The sequence below is a fragment of the Ascaphus truei genome, chromosome 5 (genome assembly GCF_040206685.1).
Source record: "Ascaphus truei isolate aAscTru1 chromosome 5, aAscTru1.hap1, whole genome shotgun sequence".
Lineage (NCBI taxonomy): Eukaryota > Metazoa > Chordata > Amphibia > Anura > Ascaphidae > Ascaphus > Ascaphus truei.
This window is the reverse complement of record NC_134487.1, coordinates 117,136,724-117,156,532: the sequence shown is the minus strand read 5'-3', so window position 1 is coordinate 117,156,532 and position 19,809 is coordinate 117,136,724. Positions and strand designations below refer to the sequence as shown.

The following is a 19,809-nucleotide window of genomic DNA, read 5'->3' as shown; positions in this document are numbered from 1 at the left end:
GGCTAGACATCTAAAATCGTTTGGTTACATTTTTTGTTTTTTTAGCTTAGGCCCAAAAGTCTAACTAGGACAAGAAATCAAAGTGTATATACAGCCTGCACTTCTCAGATTCTTTGTGATATTCGCACACTCCTATACAATCTGCAAACAATTCTTGTGATAGCATGAGACATTGTGATAATTCCTGCAGGACCCAGATAGAAAGTGTAGGGCAGTTTAGTGAAGAATCACTACAGCTCCTCCATTTTGCAGAGGGTTTTGAAATTCCAACACACTGCATTCAGCTCCCTGAATCTCCCTAAGGGCAGCAATATAAGAGAACCTTATTGTATCTACTTACTGGACCACGGTTTATGCTCCTAGATTGTGAATTACACCTACTGTACCCCAAATAATTTGTCTTTTGCCTGACCTGCAGTAAAATGTAATAACTTTTAAATATCTTTATTAACAGGGCTATAACAATAAATAGCCATCCAGGTTGTGACTTGAGACTGGATATGTGTCAGGGTGGAGGTGGAAAAAAGCAATATTACGTGACATATAAGCTAGCATATAAAATACTGTACATATCCCTTCACTTTCTCCCTGTCCTTAAACTTGAGAAATGTTGCCTTGCGCAGGCGTACTACGTGCTGGCAGTACACTTTCACAGAAAATTCTAGCTTTAGTGTCTAATTACAATATTCTCATAAAGTATTATTTTGGTAATAAATTTGGGAATATCTACACTGGCATCACCTTTCTTAATAAAAAGGCTGTTAAATATGTAACCATTACATTAATAAAGGCTTGCACTCTTTTATGGTGGTGCTTAATTGAATCGTTTAAGATTTTCCCCATTTATGCTGAATGACTTGTATTTTGTAATGGCGATTTAACAAGGCACAGATCTCATCAGGTTCTGTCTGCACAAATTTGGTTGTAACACTTTAGAGAAACCACATTAAATGGAATAATCACGTCAGCAAGTAGCTGTTTTATGGCTCACTAAACATATTATGGGCCCTTGTACATGATAAAGACGCGTTGTATTTATACAAGCTCGTATTATGGTTTCACTGCAGCATACTCTAAGTGAAACCATTGCTATTAATGGATTCATGTTGAATTAGTTTTCAGTCGTCAGCGCGGACGTTATCTCCTACAGGGAAAGGTGCTGCTGTCTGGTATAAATTCTCAGTGCTGGTGGGTTATTTATAGGTAAGTAGCAGTTCCAGACAGATTGATGAATGTTCTGCCACTCGTGCGTTACTGTGCTTTGCTGAAATTGATGCAGCAAATTTGCATCTTGTTATTGATCAAATTGTTACATGGATGTAGGCAGAGTTTCCTCTGCAACACTTCTTAGCCCTTGAATGGCTCTGTATGCTACATTGTATTACAGTGTGCATTAAGAAAAGGAAGTTCATACCTGTGCCCAGCTGCCTTCTTCTGACTCTTTCTGTTATCAGCAACAAGCCATTAGTACAGCAAAGTAAAAACAGATGACATCGCAGTAAAAGCATGATGAAGTAGCAAACTACAAATACATATTCTTTCCACTTGTCATTTGTATAAATAAAGCATGCAGTAAAAATCAATACTGATGTTATAGTCAAATCTATGCAAGTGATTATTAATGTACTTATATGTGTTAACCAAATTGTTCTAAAAACGTTTTTTTCGCCAGGCTGATTTTATATGATCTAGCAGGTTTATCCAACCAAGATTAAAACATTGTTTTAAAAAAAATCACTTAATTCCTCATTAGATCTATGTTGGCTTTGAAATGGTGCTGAGCCAATAGTGTTCAGTAATCCACTCAGCTAAAAGACCTTTTGGTGTCGTGTTCATTTTATTCTTTGGAGATATGGTACTAAGCTCACCCACATTTTGAAGCAGTGCTAGTGAATGCGTTGCCGACTTTGCCAGCCAATGAATGAGGGGAATATTGTTGTGGTGTGTAATAACATGATGTATCGCCCACATTTTCCCCACACAATTGCTAAAATGTACATTCCCGACAGGTAGATAATCCCCCTACGAACGGTGCATTAAACATAGAAACTGAGGTGCTAAAATAATTTTCTGAAAGTTATCTTGGCTCCATGTTCCAAACATCTTCCATGTCCAACCATACAGACTCATAATGCAAAATTGGAAAATATTTAACTTTTGATGCACTTTCTACAGTTTAAAGCAGCAATACTAAATTTCCCCCGTTTTTCTTCTTATTTTTATATCTAAAGCATCTACATTCTTACATAAAATGGCAATTGTTTGGTGTTCCTGTTTTAAATCGGTAAAATCCTGATTTTGTGACTAACATAATGGCCTTCTGTAAAATGCTGCAGCTGATCTGTAACATTATATTACGACATGTAACACATTATTCTTACAGCTTTCAGAGCCTGCTGTTTGGAGCATACTACAGCAACAGATCTGTTTATGATACTTTGTTGCCTATGCGCAGAGCTCAAAAAGTTGTGTCAGAGCCTGTTTCTAAAGAGGAAGTGGATATGACTTTTTAACTGGTTTCTGTAGCAACCAAAGGATTATTAGTAAATTTAAAAAAAACAAAACATTAAAAATAGCATTATGAGTTAAAACAATGCAGACAGTATTATCTAATACTACAGAACTGATGTATTTCAAACAAAACATACAGGATTTTTCATGTTTTGCTGCTTTAACCCTTTGAGTGCCACGGCACATAGCTATCACATCATGGAGTCTGGCCCTCCAGGAGCCCTATGACATAGGTACTACGTCATATGCTATTTGCTTGTTGTCTAGAGAAGATCGCATGCTGTGCCTCCCAACGCCAACTGGCTACATAACGGAAGAGAAGGACCCCCCATCCTCTCTTCAGCCATCACGTGATCAGTCCAAAGGATCACACATGTGATCGCAAAGTCCCGGAGGGAAACAAATCTACCCATGGGGTGGCTGTATGTACTGTATGTTTAGTCCAACGTTACCTCAGCTGAAGAGCAGCATTCAAACTGCGTGTCAGACTGTATTTGGATCACAGAGCACAATCTCCCCATGAAAACGAATGCAAAAAGGGCATGACGTAGCCACAACATCACGGGGGCCCCTGGTGTGCCAGACCCGGGATATAGTTGTTATATCCTGGGGATCCCATAGCGTTAAAGCCTATTAATTTGTATGAGCTGTAAGGTGCCTTTAGTAAATGTCGGCTAATACTGTATTCTTGGTTTGAAAATGGTTCCTATATATCCTCCTATCTGATTATGTATCTGATCTTCTAAATCCAGATCGCTTACGGATGGCAAAAAAATATGTTTTAATTCTTATGTCCTTACTTTCTTAAATGTATTTTTTATCATATCCATTTTTCCACTCAGAGAAATACACCAGCTCATTCATTTTCTGCGGTTTTACAAGAATATTGGAAGGACTTGTCCACCTAGTGTAAACACTAATCTTGATGGCGAGAGGGTAATATTACAACTTTTACATTAACCCCAAGTAGCTGAAATGCTATTTTAGATAACAGCTACTGTACAGTGTATTTAAGATGATAGATACCAGTGACTTATGCCGATTTTTTATTTTCACAGCTCCGTCTTCAATCCCACGTTTGTCAAATTAAATCACACATATTATGACGGCTCTTATACATGAGCCCAAGGCAATCATTGCATGACTGTTAATATGCAGAAACTTTTTAGATAAGAAAACAAAAACAAAACAATGCAAATAAATGACTAACCATTTTGGCAGGAGTTGCAAGATTCTCCATTTCCTCGTGGGTCAGCCAGACATTACCTGATGGCTAATGACAGGACCCACAGGAGAGCAGGTGGAATCCACATGAGGTAAGCAGTGTTAAAGAAGAAATGCAGCAACACTGTAAGTTAACATTGTAATAGCATCACAATCGGCAAATATACTGTACATTAATGCCTTAAGCCTAGAGTCTTAGGAGTCTCAAAGTCCCAGAAAAGTCTGTCTATCAAATTGAAATTAACGAAGCGCACATCTTTCAGTGAAATTAAAATTTATCATTTACATTAAGTCTAAGATCACACATCCCTCTAATACACAATTAGTAATGTGCAGTGGGAAAAGAAAAGGCCAATCATTTGAGTACATACACATCTTAGATACTAAAGGTCTATAGCTGAAGTAATAACTTTATAGTTCCATTTTTCTGCTGTACAGTACTTCCCACTGTCACTGGATAATGATCTTTTTCAAAGTTAAGCAATTTATCATGATATGAAAACAATATTTTGTTGTTGCTTCACATAAAATCCAATACTTTTTTCATAAACACTACATTGAACAAGAAAGTAGAAATAAGCATTCCCAGCTAGCTCACAAAAACAGAAAAAAATGTGTTTTAAGCAAATAGCTGCCTGTTTTTGTTTCTTTCAAATCCATTTTTCATGTGAACAGGTATTCCGTCTAGTCATGCTGAATACACAATGACATTCTGTAGGCATTACAAGAAAGCAACCCTCTTCCATTTCTAGCCTACCGTGTTTCTGCACACTAACTTAAAAAAATAAATATTCTAATGATAAAGAACTACAAATAATTTTTAATACTTATTGATATCCAACCAGCTGAATTAATTGAGAACTCCTACAGCCTACATCTGCGTCGCCCCAAAGGCGGACATCTGATAGGGTTCCCCAAGAGCTGCTCTCCTCTGCACAGAACCAGAGTGCTAAGGGTTAACATCTGTGATTGCTTGCTATGTGTTTCGTCACCCCCATCCTCTGGAATGTTTCCTGTCCTGGACAAAGTACTTTCAGAACACAGCTGAATTTATTGAGAACCCCTTCAGACTACATATGCATCGCCCCAAGGGCGGCAGCCAAAGGGTGTCAGCCATTTGCTAAAGCTTGTTAATGTTGTAGCTGCTTTGTTACAATGCAAAGCACACCAACCTTCTCATCCCATGTAACCCAATGTTTCAACTTAGCCTTCTTTATAGATTGTAAGCACTTTAGGGCAGGACCTCTTCTAACACAACAAATTGCAGGCCTTTCCCTGATCTTCTAACAAAATTGTAACCTTGTCTTTAACTGTTACATACGCCCATAATTGTATATTATCTCTAATGGTCCATAAAATGTCTCTTAATTGAATGTATTACCACTGTTCATTTAATGCAATCAGATATTATAACAACTGTACCCAGGTCATACTAGAAAATGAGAGGTACTGTAACTTTCAGTGTATTGCTTTGTGGTAAAACATTGTATAAATAAATAAACTTGTAAGAATAAATGCATAAATCACATGGGTTTAACCTTGTACATGTTAACTTGGTTTCATGTACTCCTTGAAGCAGGACCACCTGTAACTATTACACCACATATGTTAATGTTGTACTGTATGTATCTCAGTTAATGCTGCAATACTCCCTGTACAGCATTACTTTTTTTCTTATTGTCTGTCATGGCCATGGGGTGGTTTGGGGACCTGTTAGAGATGTGAATGTGCTAAAAAATGTCCTTTATTATTTAAGCTTGGGAAGAAAGTTTATTCAATCACTACAACATCCTAAGTTTGTTGTAATGTATTGGCCCTTCAATCTTTAGAAATATGATTACTTTATAAAATATGACTGCAATTTAGTCTCAAGGGTGATCACAGCATTTTGTATCCTACAATGCACTAGGTGGTTCTTCACAGTTTTAACATTAAAAGGAAATCAATCGTGTTATTACTCCAGTGTAGGTTCAGTTCAAGAATAGTTTAACGTGCACTTGCCTTTCTTACACTGAAAATAAAAAGCATTTTCCCAGAGAGGAACATCTGGAGGAAAACATGAAATCACTCCAAAGTCATTTACCATGAGCTACTGTACAAGTACTGTACTGTAGCATTGTAATTGATGTCAAGGTAAATTATAAGCATTTAATTATGACAAATACACGTCACGGGGTACAAAGGTTTGTTAAAATTGCTTAAAAATGCCACTTAAACTTTAATGTCAAATCTGGTATTTCATTAGTTAAAATAACAATTTCACACTTATAGGCTGGAATTCGCAAAAGGTCATTCATTGAAAACATTGCCAATATCTGCAAATATCTGATTTTTTATTTTTTTTAGAAACCTGTGCACTAAAGGCATATCACCAGCAGTAATGCAGAGTAAAAAAGCCTTTTTACTTCAGCAATATTTCAGTGATATTTGTAACGATGCACATGTGAATGAATAATGATGATAAATGTACTTATTCACATGCTATTCATTCAAGTCAGATACACAGCGTGTCAGCAAGTGAAGGAGAGCAAGAACACATGAACAGACATTTAAAGTAAAGACGGTGTTTATTTTGTCTCCAATAAGGACTAAACTAAATCTTTACAGGAATCAGTCCAAATATAGGGGTTATCAGAACTGCTTAGGCAAATAGTGGCTCAGGAGAAAGCATCTCAGGCAGAGGTTACCTAGAGCAAACACGGTCTGTCTCTCTCATGCCTCATCAATACTTCAGAGCTTTCACCAGACTAGAGAGTGTAAAACTTTCACAAGATTGTGAACCGTGAAAAAATTGCCCTTTTGTGTCATGAGAAAATTTGCGGTTGTGTTTCTAAGCGATTCGCCCAGCGTTGGGTCAATGTGCGCTGCAATTTCGTTTATTATACTCATGTGCAAAATGCTACAAAATAACTACATTTGCTTAATGCTGACACTATGAATAGGGCACACACACCTTGTTTCGCTGAAAGCATATTAAATTAGCAATATTATTACCCCATGTGGATTGGCAAAACTTTTAGCAGGAAATCAATTTTGGGGAAAAAAATATAGAAATGTTGCTGTGACGGTAGGGGGTAACCAGGCTATATAATAAAGTCTAAGCACTCTGGTTAGCCCGGAAACCGTGGGGTCCCTGGTAGCTACATAAGCCAGGGACCACGGATAATACAGTAGAAAATAAAGTGTTTTTTTTCTGTTTTCATGTTCCCTTGGCCCTAGAACCCTTTTAGTGTCAGTGTTAGGGGGATATTTGGGTAGAAATGCCATTATTTTGTTTGCCGGAGTACAGGGGCCAAAGTTAACGTTAGTCCTTTAATTCTCCCCGGCGAGCAGGCATGATTTGCCGGTACGCGAGGTGAATTACACGGCGACAACCCAGTGTCCCCCAGACTCCTGGATTTCGAGCCCAAATATCCCAAATCCATTTCCCTTATAAATATAAGGTTCCCCAATGTGTAAACTTTATTTAAGTATACTTTATAATGTTTTAGACATTTACTATAAGGCTCTAGACTGTCAGCCAGGGCATCAGCATAGACGCCGGCATGTCTGTATAGAGGATGTCCAGAGGTGAGAAGACCATTTGGTGGGCGAGGAAGGGCAAATTGCCAGACCTGGAGAACAAAGGGCACCCGGTGAGGACACCTTTTGTATCTGCCAGACTTGGTGGAGCCTGCCCAGCGGGTGGCAATGAGTTAGCTGGGAAAGATACATCTCGTAGGCACTTCTCCCATTAGCTAAATCATATTTCCCGCTCACCCGGCTTTTCGAGCCGACTTGCACACCACCTCCTCTGACGTCAGCCCAGAGACGAGCCCCTGTTTCTATTGGCTGGCGGGGAGGAATTCCCACGTTCTGATTGATCGCTCCTCCTTCCTTCATGCTGAACATAGCTCAGTGGAGGGTATGTAAGGAGAAGCCCCAGTCAGAGAACCAGACGTTTTTGTGGCTTGAGTCGATGAAGCTAGGGCAGGCTTTTCAAAGTTGCTCTGTCCCAAATACCAGAGCAACCGGCTTTGTTTTGAAGCTAGGAAAGTCTGCCCTGCAGAGACTAAGTCAGACGCGAGGACCAAGTTCTCATCTGAGAACGTAGCGGTCGCAGTCAGGAGTTCCTGCCGAAAACAGTTTCAGGAGTATCGGGACTAGGTCCCAGTCCGGAGTCTCTGCTGAATCTCGGTCCAGGACGCCAGGAACAAGGTTCCGATCAGGGTAAGCCCTTGCAAGCGGGCGCCTTGCATGTAGGAAAGCCTAGATTTCATACCCCGGACCCCAGTAAGTGTGTATATTTCTGTATTTTGTTGTGTCTGAGGTTTTATCCAAATAAACCCCATTTTATTTCACTGCCTTGTTTTGCCTATTGACTGATCCCAAAAATATAAATGTGTTAAATGACCTGATCTACTGTTACAGTTGCTAATACATTTTAGAATATTTTGCACATTTCTACTTAACACCCTGTGTGTCTCTGTCTCTCTCAGACTATCAGCCTCAGGCTTAAAATGGCGTTAGCTTAATTACCGGAGCTGCCAGGCATCTGTGCCCTGATGTCTCAGCAGCCAAACTAAGGAGAAAAAGATGGACTGGCTCACAAGTAAGACATGTTAGTCTGTATTCCTGACCTAATTGTGACACTGCCCTGTCACATAGCAGTACCGGGCCACTGCCAAAACATGCAGCCAATTCTTATCATCTACCCTTGCTGTCATTAGCCCATGGCAATCCTATGCCTAGATAGCCACTTGGGTTTCTAAGTGATTAAAATGGCAATATAAGAATGTAATTTGGAAGCAGATTTTTGGATTCAATTGTGATAGTGACTATCGTGGATCTCCTCCATTATCATCAAGCACTCAAATGCAAATTAGGTCAGTAACACACAACTATCATGCATACAGAATTCTTAATGGATTGATTGTTAAAAATATTGAGTTGTAATATTTTTTCTAATGACAAATATTATTGAAGATGAAATGACCTTCAGTAAATGCCGGCCATAGTTGCTCGATTTGGAAGAGTGAAATTAACCTCAATTTTTTTTGACAGGACTTGTATCATAATATTTCTCCACTTCTGACATATTGGCCCATATTTACTAAGCAGTCTTCTGCTATGACACCTTCAAGCCAGTGATAGTGCCCTAAAAGGAAAGGGCAGGACCTCTCTATTCTCCCACAATGCATCACCCTAATCCCGAGTACGTATCTCCCCAAACCCCGCCATTTTCCCAGATGGGATTATTTTTCACTTTATTTTGTCCCTATAGTGAATAATACTGTATATGTATACACTCACATATGCATTTATAGATGTGGATATAGATATTTACACACCCACGGATGTGTACATGTGCAGATGCTGTTTAGTATGCTTCTATATTTAAGTGCCATTTACAGATCTAGCAGATATTATTGCACCTGTTACTATTCTGCGATGTATTAATGCAAACTCGATATTTAATGCTGTGGTAACGTGTGCTCATTTGAAAACAATGGAAACTGGTGCGTTATCTCCTTCATGCTCATGAGGCAATAACGTCTGCTACATCTGAGCATGTATGCGAGTATATAATGTAATGAAAATATCCTTCATTAGCCCTGTAAAGTTTCTAGACAGACAGGTAACCATGTTGCTTACACCTCAACCATGGAAGTGTTTAATCCCTTTAATTATGAATACAAATGATTCTAAATTGAAGTGACACAGTGAAGGGGGAGAAGGAGAAAGACACCTAGTCACACAGGAAAAAGGGGACACAAAATAACACCCAGTCTCAAAGTGGCAGGTAGGGGGGATGGCACAGAATGACACATGGGTTACACAGAATTACACACAGGGGGGAACAGTGACACGTGGGGGACATACAATGAAACACAGTCACACAGGAAGGTTAAATAATTGAATTATTCTTCTTATTGTTGAGAATGGTCTGTAAGGTGTTTTCCAGCACCAGAACATGCCTTACATTAGAGGCTGCTTAGGACATACTTGAAAACAAGAGGTAACTCTCAATGTAATTTGTTACATGTTAAAATATTTTATAAATAAATAAATATAGCCATTTTCGGGCATATCTCAAGCAATTTATTGTTCGTCTGCATGGAGACTGAAATTCCACTTTAAAAAAGCATTAGCAGTTGTAAGTGAAGGATCTAAATCTTAGAAGGCCATGAGCTATGGTTTAGTTACAGCACTTCCACATTTCTTCTATCTTCTGCTGTGCCATTAAATTGCAAATGAGCTGCCTAGGTGACTTCTGTTTTACCTTCCATCACGTGAGGAAAGCAGTAGTTAGAATGATCACCATTATGATCTCTTAATTCATACTGTATAACACCAAAGCAGAAAGGGCAGAGGATATGTGAACACTTGACAAGTGATAAGTTGGGGCTTCATAATATGTCCATTTCCAAACTGCTTTTATCACTTGGAACCATAACATTACTTTAAACTATTGTTTGCTTAACCTTAAGGGGTACTACATATTCCACCTATGCTCCTTAAGGTCTAAGGTAAATACTGTAGAACACTTCACAAACTACTGTAATGTAATATCTGCAACACGAATCACAATATAGAGATTGCATGTGCTATATATAAGCCTTATTATTTATAATATAAGGCTTGGACCAGATAAACCCTATTTGGGCAATTTCCAAAAATACATGTATTTACAAAAGATCGCTCAACAAAAAGCACATCTATTAGTGACATACAGAGAAATTATCATCATGTGGTGAAGAAAAGCTACATTGAAAAGGAAATGATTTGTAGATCCTCTCCATCATTAAGTGGCAGTTACATTAATAATATGTAGGCTCACAGGCTCTCTCTAGAAGCCGTGCTGTTTGAGAGCTGTGGGTTGCCATAGATCCATTCCACAAATCTGCTGCAGACAAGCAAGAAAGAGGAATTTGACTCACTGTTCTTGATGTTGGCGGGGCCGATGGACTTGTAAGCGAGACCATCTCCTGGATCGCAAGTCGCAGCTTTAAACGATGCAGGGGATTGCTGATCCCAATTTCTCGCTGAATTTCAGTATCGGATAAAGCAGACATGATCGCTCCACTCTTTACATTGGCACGGCAAGCTGCAACATACCAGGCTGGCATACCTAGCCACAGCTAAAGTGGAAAGAGGAAAGAGAAAAACAAAACATACAGTATAACAATATCATTTTAGAACTGGTCATAAATTTTAGTATTACAATAACAGGTAACAGGTCAATTAAACCAACATACTTATTCCTTACAAGTAAAATGCCAAAAATAATTCATTGGAATCTATTATGTATCTAAACAAAAACCTTTTATATTTTAGTCTATGCACCAATGTAGACCAGAGTGTATTTTGACATATCTCAACGTTTTCTGCTTGTGGCAGCATTAAATGTAAGACATGTGTATTTTAAAACTGACAGATTGTTAGGCAGGAATTATACCAGGTCAAGTTTGAGGGATTATTTGATGCAATAAAAAGAGAGACAAAAAAAAAGAAGCCGAGTGAATTGAATTCATCCAAATGTATTTGTGGTATGTAACTCTAGCTCGCCCTATGAATGGAGTTTCACAAACGAAATCACAAGCTGAGTAACAAATCACAAGCTGAGTAACATCAATCACAAGCTGAGTAACAAATCACAAGCTGAGTAACATCAATCACAAGCTGAGTAACATTAATCACAAGCTGAGTAACATTAATCACAAGCTGAGTAACATTAATCACAAACTGAGTAACATTAATCACAAGCTGAGTGACATTAATCACAAGCTGAGTAACATCAATCACAAGCTGAGTGACATTAATCACAAGCTGAGTAACATCAATCACAAGCTGAGTAACATTAAACACAAGCTGAGTGACATTAAACACAAGCTGAGTGACATTAAACACATGGAATGTGAGAAGGGATGGGGGAGCACAGCGTAAGGAATGGTGGAGTGTGATTGTATTATCTCCCTATGATGTTCAGTGGCGTTCTGACACCCTTTGAGTGTCCTCAGAGGGAGGTTTGTACTCCTTAGAGAAGGGTTAAGACTTAGGTGGGTGAAGCAAGTCTATGGATGCAAAATAAATGCAAAATGAATCAATAGAAGGAAAACTTACACGGCCTTGTGTGAGTTGTATCCCATCAAGGTTTCTTTTGCAGTCTTATCTTTCTTCTAGATGATCCTTCTTCTTTCTTTATGCTCTTCTCTTTCTGTCTCTTCAGAAAGAGAAGAGCATAAAGAAAGAAGAAGGATCATCTAGAAGAAAGATAAGACTGCAAAAGAAACCTTGATGGGATACAACTTACACAAGGCCGTGTAAGTTTTCCTTCTATTGATTCATTTTGCATTTATTTTGCATCCATAGACTTGCTTCACCCACCTAAGTCTTAACCCTTCTCTAAGGAGTACAAACCTCCCTCTGAGGACACTCAAAGGGTGTCAGAACGCCACTGAACATCATAGGGAGATAATACAATCACACTCCACCATTCCTTACGCTGTGCTCCCCCATCCCTTCTCACATTCCATATATCAAGGGTTCTGGATAGACCCTAGTGGGGTAGTTCGAGTCACAGTAGGACATCACTATTAACACATACCATACTATTTAAGACATTCATATCCTATACCAACCACGGTCAGAGTTAGCGCCCGGGGAATACACCACAACTGACATTAAACACAAGCTGAGTGACATTAAACACAAGCTGAGTAACATTAAAGACAAGCTGAGGCATATACAGGAGGCACAAGCGGATGGGAGGTGAAAAGTGGGATGGGGATTTCACTTACCTGCCGACCCTCCTCCAGCAACATCATGACGTTGCTGTTTGATGTGACAGCGCATTGTCAATGGAGGGCCACTCGCTTACAGAGGCCCCGCTCTCCCCCGGCAATCAGTTTCATTGTTGTGAGGATGAGTGCGGGGCATCTGTAACCACTATAAAGAGCGCAGCACTGGCTTAAGGCATGACCGCGGACATGCTCTGGGCCGGTGCTGCTGGCATTCTGAGGTATCGGCCCATAGACCCACCGGGCATTTGCCCAGTGTCCTGACAGACCAATCCGCCCCTGACTGTAGGGCGTGCGGAATAAACTATCTGGTTACACTGATGCTCGTAGAGACACAAGATGAAAATGCTTATCAGTGTTAATTGCTTTTTTACTGTGTATACACCCTTCAAATGATCAACTTTAAATATTAAATTAATGTAAAGTTTAACATCGATATACAAGTCTAGATTATGCAATAGTATTTCCTTTTCAATACTCACATTTATATAATTTTGATATGACTGACAATGGTTCTAGACATGCCTGTAATATCTGACTATAATCATATGATGATAACCGTCCTTACCCACCCCTAAAGCATGTCACATCAGATTAACTATAAACAATAGTAATGTCTCAGGCGTTTGCAGGGGACTGGGTAGATGCAGGCTGGACGTGAATAAGCAGATAGGAAAAAGATGGGCGCCAGGAATTTTTATAAAACAAAAAGGTGCTTTATTGGACAGCAGTCTTTAATGCTGCACAGCCAGCGGTATCAACATACATCATACTTGAAAAAAAAACTTGTGGCAAAACATACAGGTGCGCCGACGAGTATTCTAAAACTTGCCTTAAACTTGCTTTGGAAAATCTGGGTCTACAAGACCCAGGTACATGTTGCAACATTTCACGCATTTCTGCAGAGACTAATGGCCCATCGGATTAACACAGCAGGGGTTCCTGGCGGTCCCATTCAGTTTGATTGCTGTTAATCCGATGGGCCATTAGTCTGTCTGCAGAAATGTGTGAAATGTTGCAGCATGTACCAAGCATATACCCAGCATGTACCCAGCATGTACCCAGCATGTCCTGGGTCTTTTTGGAGATTGCCCCAGATTTGTTTTAGAATAATCGTCGGCACTACAGTAATATTCTGGACTTCATTCCCTGGTAGCTCACACTCCTACACTGGGGAGCAGGGCCGGTTGGGAGTTTTGCGAAGCCAGGTGCAGTGGGGTTTTGGCGGGACCTCTTACCTTCTCCAGAGCGGCATCTCATACTGCTACTGTATGTCACGTTGTCATGGTGACGCGTCATCATGTGACTTCACGGCATGTGATGTCGCTTTGACATGGCAACGTGTCGTCACATGTTTGCAGGAGGAGATGTTTGCTTGGCTCCGGAGAGAAGGTAAGAGGCACTTACAAAGGCCCCTCGCTCTCCCTGACAAACAGTTTAAATGTTGTGGCAAAGAGCGCGGGGCCTCTGTAAGCGTGGGCTAGGTGCAATGCCACCGATGACATTACCATCAAGCCGGCCCTGCTGGGGTTACTTAAACTTGTTACTCACAGTAAAGGATACATTTACGGTCTCTTGCATGTGGTTAGTAATGTTTCACCACTTGTCGAATGGGCCTTTCAGGCATACACTTAGAGCTCGTAGATTAGAAACCCGCTATTATTTATTGCATACTTCCTCCATATCTAGTCGAGCAGGAATACGCAGGGAACCTTTCGGTTGGGCAAGTCCAAACATACTCCAGAGTTTTTATGCTGAGAGCTCCTTACAAGACCATGCTGCATCCTTATCAATAGCGAGAAAAATTGTGGTCCCTTACTACTAGCGCTTACTTAAAAGGAACGTTCCTAACTGAAAATAACAAATGGTGACAGGACACTTCTTAATACACATGACTATACACACAAATCTGTTAACAGCACTCACGGTGAGGAACCTAGTCAGAACTCTGCTTCTAAAAGATTGGGTGGAGCTATATATACCCTCTATGCTCCCTAGGATGACATCACTGGTCATGAGATAAGCAGGGTAGGGACGATACCGGAGTGAGCCCACCTGGTTAACCCATTAAGGCGATAACCCCTTATAGAACCAGTAGTCCCCAAGAGGAGGCTACATACTCCCCTTATCAAAACATGTTGTCCCCAACATTCTTTTAAATATAAAACAGGGACAACATTAGAATATTTACAACACTTACATTTTAACTCAACAGAACAATACATACAGCTGAATACTTTTACCAGTATTGCACAATATTAACACAATATAAGGCATAACATCACCTAATAACATATTTACATATTCAACAGGATTCAGCTTTTCGGATGTAATGCAAATACAATCACATATGCAGGACAAAAGGTCAAGGGGCATAATACTGATCACTATTAGGGTGTTAGGCTTATGGCATGATACTGTTCTCTATGTCAGTGGGGCTCTATCAACACTCATGGTCCAATACTCATGGTCCGGAAAAAGGCTTCTTAACTAACCCTTCCCATTGGGCACATCTACAAAAAGGGCCCTCTTCAACCCCTCTGTCTACATATTCACCCGATCTTTATACTATAGATAATGCGGCCTATGTGCCAGATTCGCATCAGCTTGTCTTCCCAGTCCTTCTTCGTGGTATGTAAGGAATGTCCATGGCGTGTAATATAAGCTTTCACCGCGTTCTCGATCCACTGATATCGAAACATGTTCACAATATTTGGCTTGGCAGGGTCAGATTCTGGTGTTGAGGCCTAGTAGAACCCATAGCAAAGGTTCCTCTTTAGGGTTTTCTACCAAAACCGTATCCCGTATTCCACTCTCACTATAAAACATACAAACATCATAACTTAAGGAGAGTTAACAGGTGAAGCTACCACCAGTGCACCACGTTACCCCTCAATGAAGCAGACATCCTTCTCAGCTCAACTTAGGCGGGACGCTTTACACCACATCATTCTTTCCTCTCGAGCCGAACTGGAAAACGGTGGAACTGATATCCACCATATGGCTATCCCCCAAGCATGCCGGTCGGGGGAAACGTGCTCCAACAGATTCTGGCTCTGTAACCTTGTACTGGCTAATCCCCAAACATGCCAGTTGGTGGATTACCTGTTTCAGCAAACTCTGTTGTACTACTATCATCTCCTCCATGGTAGATATATCTAGGCTCCGCTATGGATGAAAATGCTGAGACATCCTCATTTACTTACGGCATCATTGCTTCCACAGGCACTCCTACCAAAGCAACTTCCGTGGCTCGTTACTCTCTAGGGGAACGTCTCAGGCTCCTTGCTCTCATCCTCCCTTGTGTGAACATTCAGGGTAATTTCCACCTCTCTGGTCACCTCAAGGGGTGCATCTCACCCGCGACATGGGAGGTGGTTCCATGTCGGTCCCTGGCAAACAAGATGGGACGTTTGTCTCACTATAAATCTCACTAACCAATGCGGAAGAAGTATTATTAGGGACATTCTTGAAGACCCTGAACACCGAGCTCTGTAGAAAACGTGTGCCGCATTCATCACACTTGGCATCGCATAACAATTCTACTCGAGTGCCTACAAAGTGCACACACAGCTTGGCAAATCACAAAGACCCGCTCCTGGGTAACTATTAAGGCAGACACAGTAGACGCCATCTCGAGCTGAAGTAGAGATGCTGCAACATGCTCAATTTTGGGTTTGAATAGTAGAGATGCTGTAAACTACACAAACGTAGGTGGGGACTCAACCAGAGACGTGCTCAACTGCTCAAGTCTGATTTGAGACACAAAATATAGCTCAGGCACAAGATAGGGTGTGGCTTCGTAACACACCTAACCACACGTGCTTTCCTACTCGTGACACAGGTCCCGCCCCTATCAAGAATATTAGGGGTAGGTATTGCTCATTTCCTTCGACTCTCCTTGGACAATCCTTAACAGCCATACTTTCGCACCTTGTGTAGCCCTCTCCTGGTTCTCCTGTTATGTTTGTACAGTAACTGCTCCTTGAGTGTCTCTATTGCTAGCTCTTCCTCTTCTCCTGTATACCTGTTTGTTGCTGTGCCTAAGGGCTCTGTCATGAGACCACTCGTTTACCTCTTTATACATTTTCACTTGGTGATCTCATTAGCTCCTTTGGTTTTAAATATCACCTCAATGCAGACAACACACAGCTGTATCTTTTAACCCCTAACAAATATTCTTTCAACATTCAGTCCCAAGTCATTTATTCTCTCTCTGCTGTTTCAGACTAGATGACCCTCTGTCAGCTAAAAACATAACATGTCTAATACAGAACTCATCATGATCCCAACTTAATCAAGTCCAATTGCCCCAATTCTGACACAGTAAATAAGACTACTATTCATCCAATCTCACAAGCATGCTTCCTTGCATTCATGCGGTTCCAAAAAATCCTCAATGTTTCCATCATCAAAGTCGCCCTTTCCTCTGTTGCTCCACAACTAACTCTTATGAATGCCCTCATTATCTCCCAACATGACTACTGCAGCCTTCTCCTTGCTTGCCTTCCTTCATTCCCAACTCAATATTCTACAATCTATCCACAATACTGCTGCAAGAGTTATTTCACTCTCTAATAGGTCTCTCTCGACCCCTCTCCTTTTGAAATCGCTGATGGCTTCCCATCAAACTCCACATTCATTGTAAAATTATACATCTTTTCTTCAAGGCCGTATATCTTCAACCCCCTCTTACATCTTAGCTCTAATCTCCCGCTGTATCCCTTCTGATAACAGTTGAAAATTGAAATTAACAAACACACAATCCCAGCAAGCTCTAACCCCCAGAACCACCACATTATATATATATATATATATATATATATATATATATATATATATATATATATTTATGTAAAAAGGAGTGCTACTGAGCGTGGCCAAATGTATACAACAAAAGACAGAAAGCCCAATGCCACATCCAATTTGACAAAATATATAGGAATTATATTGGGGTTAGAGCTTGCTGGGGATATGTGTTTGTTAATTTCAATTTTCAACTGTTATCAGTTGTTTGGAGGTTAGTGACCCCTCCTCCCAGGGTTTAAGCTCACCCCTCCCCACTTTTTAAAGTAAGGAAGGTTTTTTCCTTTTGTTGTATGGATAGACTCACTGCAGTCATTCTTCCTCCACAGAGGTCAAAGAGAAGTTTCAACAGTTTAGTGTTACTGTAGGACCTGCAAAAATTGGTTGAACCTTGACGTTAGCTTGCAGGCTTATAACGCTTTGGCCAAAGGGTTTAACCAAATGACCCTTATTTGGGAGAATATTATTATTGAAGTATTTAACTATATACTAATTACTATATATTTTGTCAAATTGGATATAGCATTGGGCTTTTCTGTCTTTTGTTGTATACATATATGTTTCTCAAAATTTATAAAAATGGTGGGTGAACTAAGCAAAATGATCGATATTATATACTTTTAGATCAATTCAGACTTTTAGATTTATGAAACACCTGAGTTTTGAATCACTTTGTTTTTCAGTTTTTTGTTGTGGGCAAAAATCTTAAAGTAAACAAACTTAGTGTAGAGCGAAAAGATACCTCCATTGTAATGGTGTAGAAGAAAAGACTGAGTACAGCACAAAATTAAAGGGTTGAAGGCAGGTAAAAATAACTAATTATTTAATGGGCACAATAGCCAAAAAACTGTGCTCAGCCTATTCTTCTACAACCATACTCTTTCATACCACTTTGGGATTGAAGCACGCCTAGCGGAATCGGGCTATATCATCGGTATCGTGAGTAATTTCTACAAACTCTTGCCAATAGTAGCACTGTTCATGCTTTAGCCAGTGTGGTTATGGTGTTCCACTCACCAAGTGTGGAGTTGCGGGAGCGGACTCATGCGCCCAACTAAGGAGCTCCGTTATGCAGGGCACTTTCTAGGGTAGTGCAGTTCACCCTCCCCCTCTGTCATACCCCGCACAGGACATCAGGTGAGGTGTAACCGCATCATTCCACATACAGCTTGGTTCAATTGATGGATTCCAGATCTACTAAACCTACTGCCTGATTTTTTTTATAGTTCCGATGTTTTTATGTATGATATTACATTTCATCATCACTATATATACTTTTCCACATAATAATTTAACCACAAAGTTCTGGAAGCACCAATTAGGGATTCATCTCCCCCTTTTTTTCCTCCATTGTAACCCTTAATATGAGTTTCAATGCCTAGTGGGTCCTCTAGAAGTAAAGGAGAAAATTAAATGATATGCCACGAGATACATTTCTATTTACATTACAAATAGATTAATTTATGTGTATATATTGTTTTATGGTGCAGAAGTTAGCACATACCTCAAGCCAAGAAACCACTGTGGGTCCATCCCACTGAGCAAATGGCAGTCCTTTCCTTCGAGCCTCTTCCAGAAGTTCATGCCTTAAAAAAACACAGAGAAAAGTAATAATCTGTGCATGTGAAACCTAACCTGGATGATAAAAACCTCTTCACCTGATTAGTGTTATGAAAACCTTTTTACCTATATTGGAAAACGATGTGAAATTTGGTCCTTTTTGATCATGGAAAAATCTGCACTTTCTAGACTCTGCCTTTTTTTTCCGGAGAGAAGCGAGATAGAGCTCATGTAAATATGCAAACATACATTAAAATTGTTTAAGTTAGCATATTTCCCATGTACAGTACCTGTATGTTCACAGGTATCTCTCTACATAGATTATAAGTAACAAACGCCATATTTCAGGATCTGGATGTTATATATATATATATATATATATATATATATATATATACAGTGTTCGACAAACCTATACATTTGCTCGCCCCGGGCGAGTGGATTTAACCCCCGGGCGAGTAAATATTGGCCCAAGCAGCACACGTTTGGTACTAGGTGGCGAGTAGATTTTTTTGTGTGGCGAGTAGATTTTTTGGTGATTTGTCAACCACTGTATATATATATATATATATATATATATATATATATATATATAAAAAATATTGATTCTCTGGTGAAATTCAACGATTTCACTAGAACCTTTCTTTGCTAAAAATAAAATCAATTAAATATTTTGTGAATTGAATTTTTTTTGGAAGATTTAAAAAAAATGTGCAAACCAAATGTTGGTACAGTAAATTCACATCAGTATTTCTGATCGGCAGCGTGGCATGTGTCACATACTTTGATCAGAATGATGCATTGCATCACTAAACTCTTGTAGCTGAAAATATAACATATCAGGAGAAAATTAAAGATTTACAAGAGCTGTACAGTATTTGCCTTAATTGTATTGTATACGCTTACTTCTTAGAATTACAATGTTTCT

The 19,809-nt window shown here is 39.8% G+C and overlaps 1 protein-coding gene across 5 annotated transcripts in view; it reads right to left on the bottom strand.

Moving 5' to 3' along the window:
- Window positions 1-19,809, bottom strand: part of PPFIA2 (PPFI scaffold protein A2) — a 401,131-nt gene that overhangs the window by 31,069 nt on the left and 350,253 nt on the right. For all 5 annotated transcript variants that reach the window (XR_012801707.1, XM_075600502.1, XM_075600503.1 and 2 more), the window contains 4 exons: window positions 18,826-18,907; window positions 10,656-10,856; window positions 3,722-3,784; window positions 1,415-1,444 (listed from right to left, as the gene is read on the bottom strand). Coding sequence is in view for 4 of the 5 variants with exons in the window: in XM_075600502.1 (XP_075456617.1) it covers window positions 1,415-1,444; window positions 3,722-3,784; window positions 10,656-10,856; window positions 18,826-18,907 (376 nt within the window). In the remaining variant the exon portion in view is untranslated. The remainder of the gene's footprint in view (window positions 1-1,414; window positions 1,445-3,721; window positions 3,785-10,655; window positions 10,857-18,825; window positions 18,908-19,809) is intronic.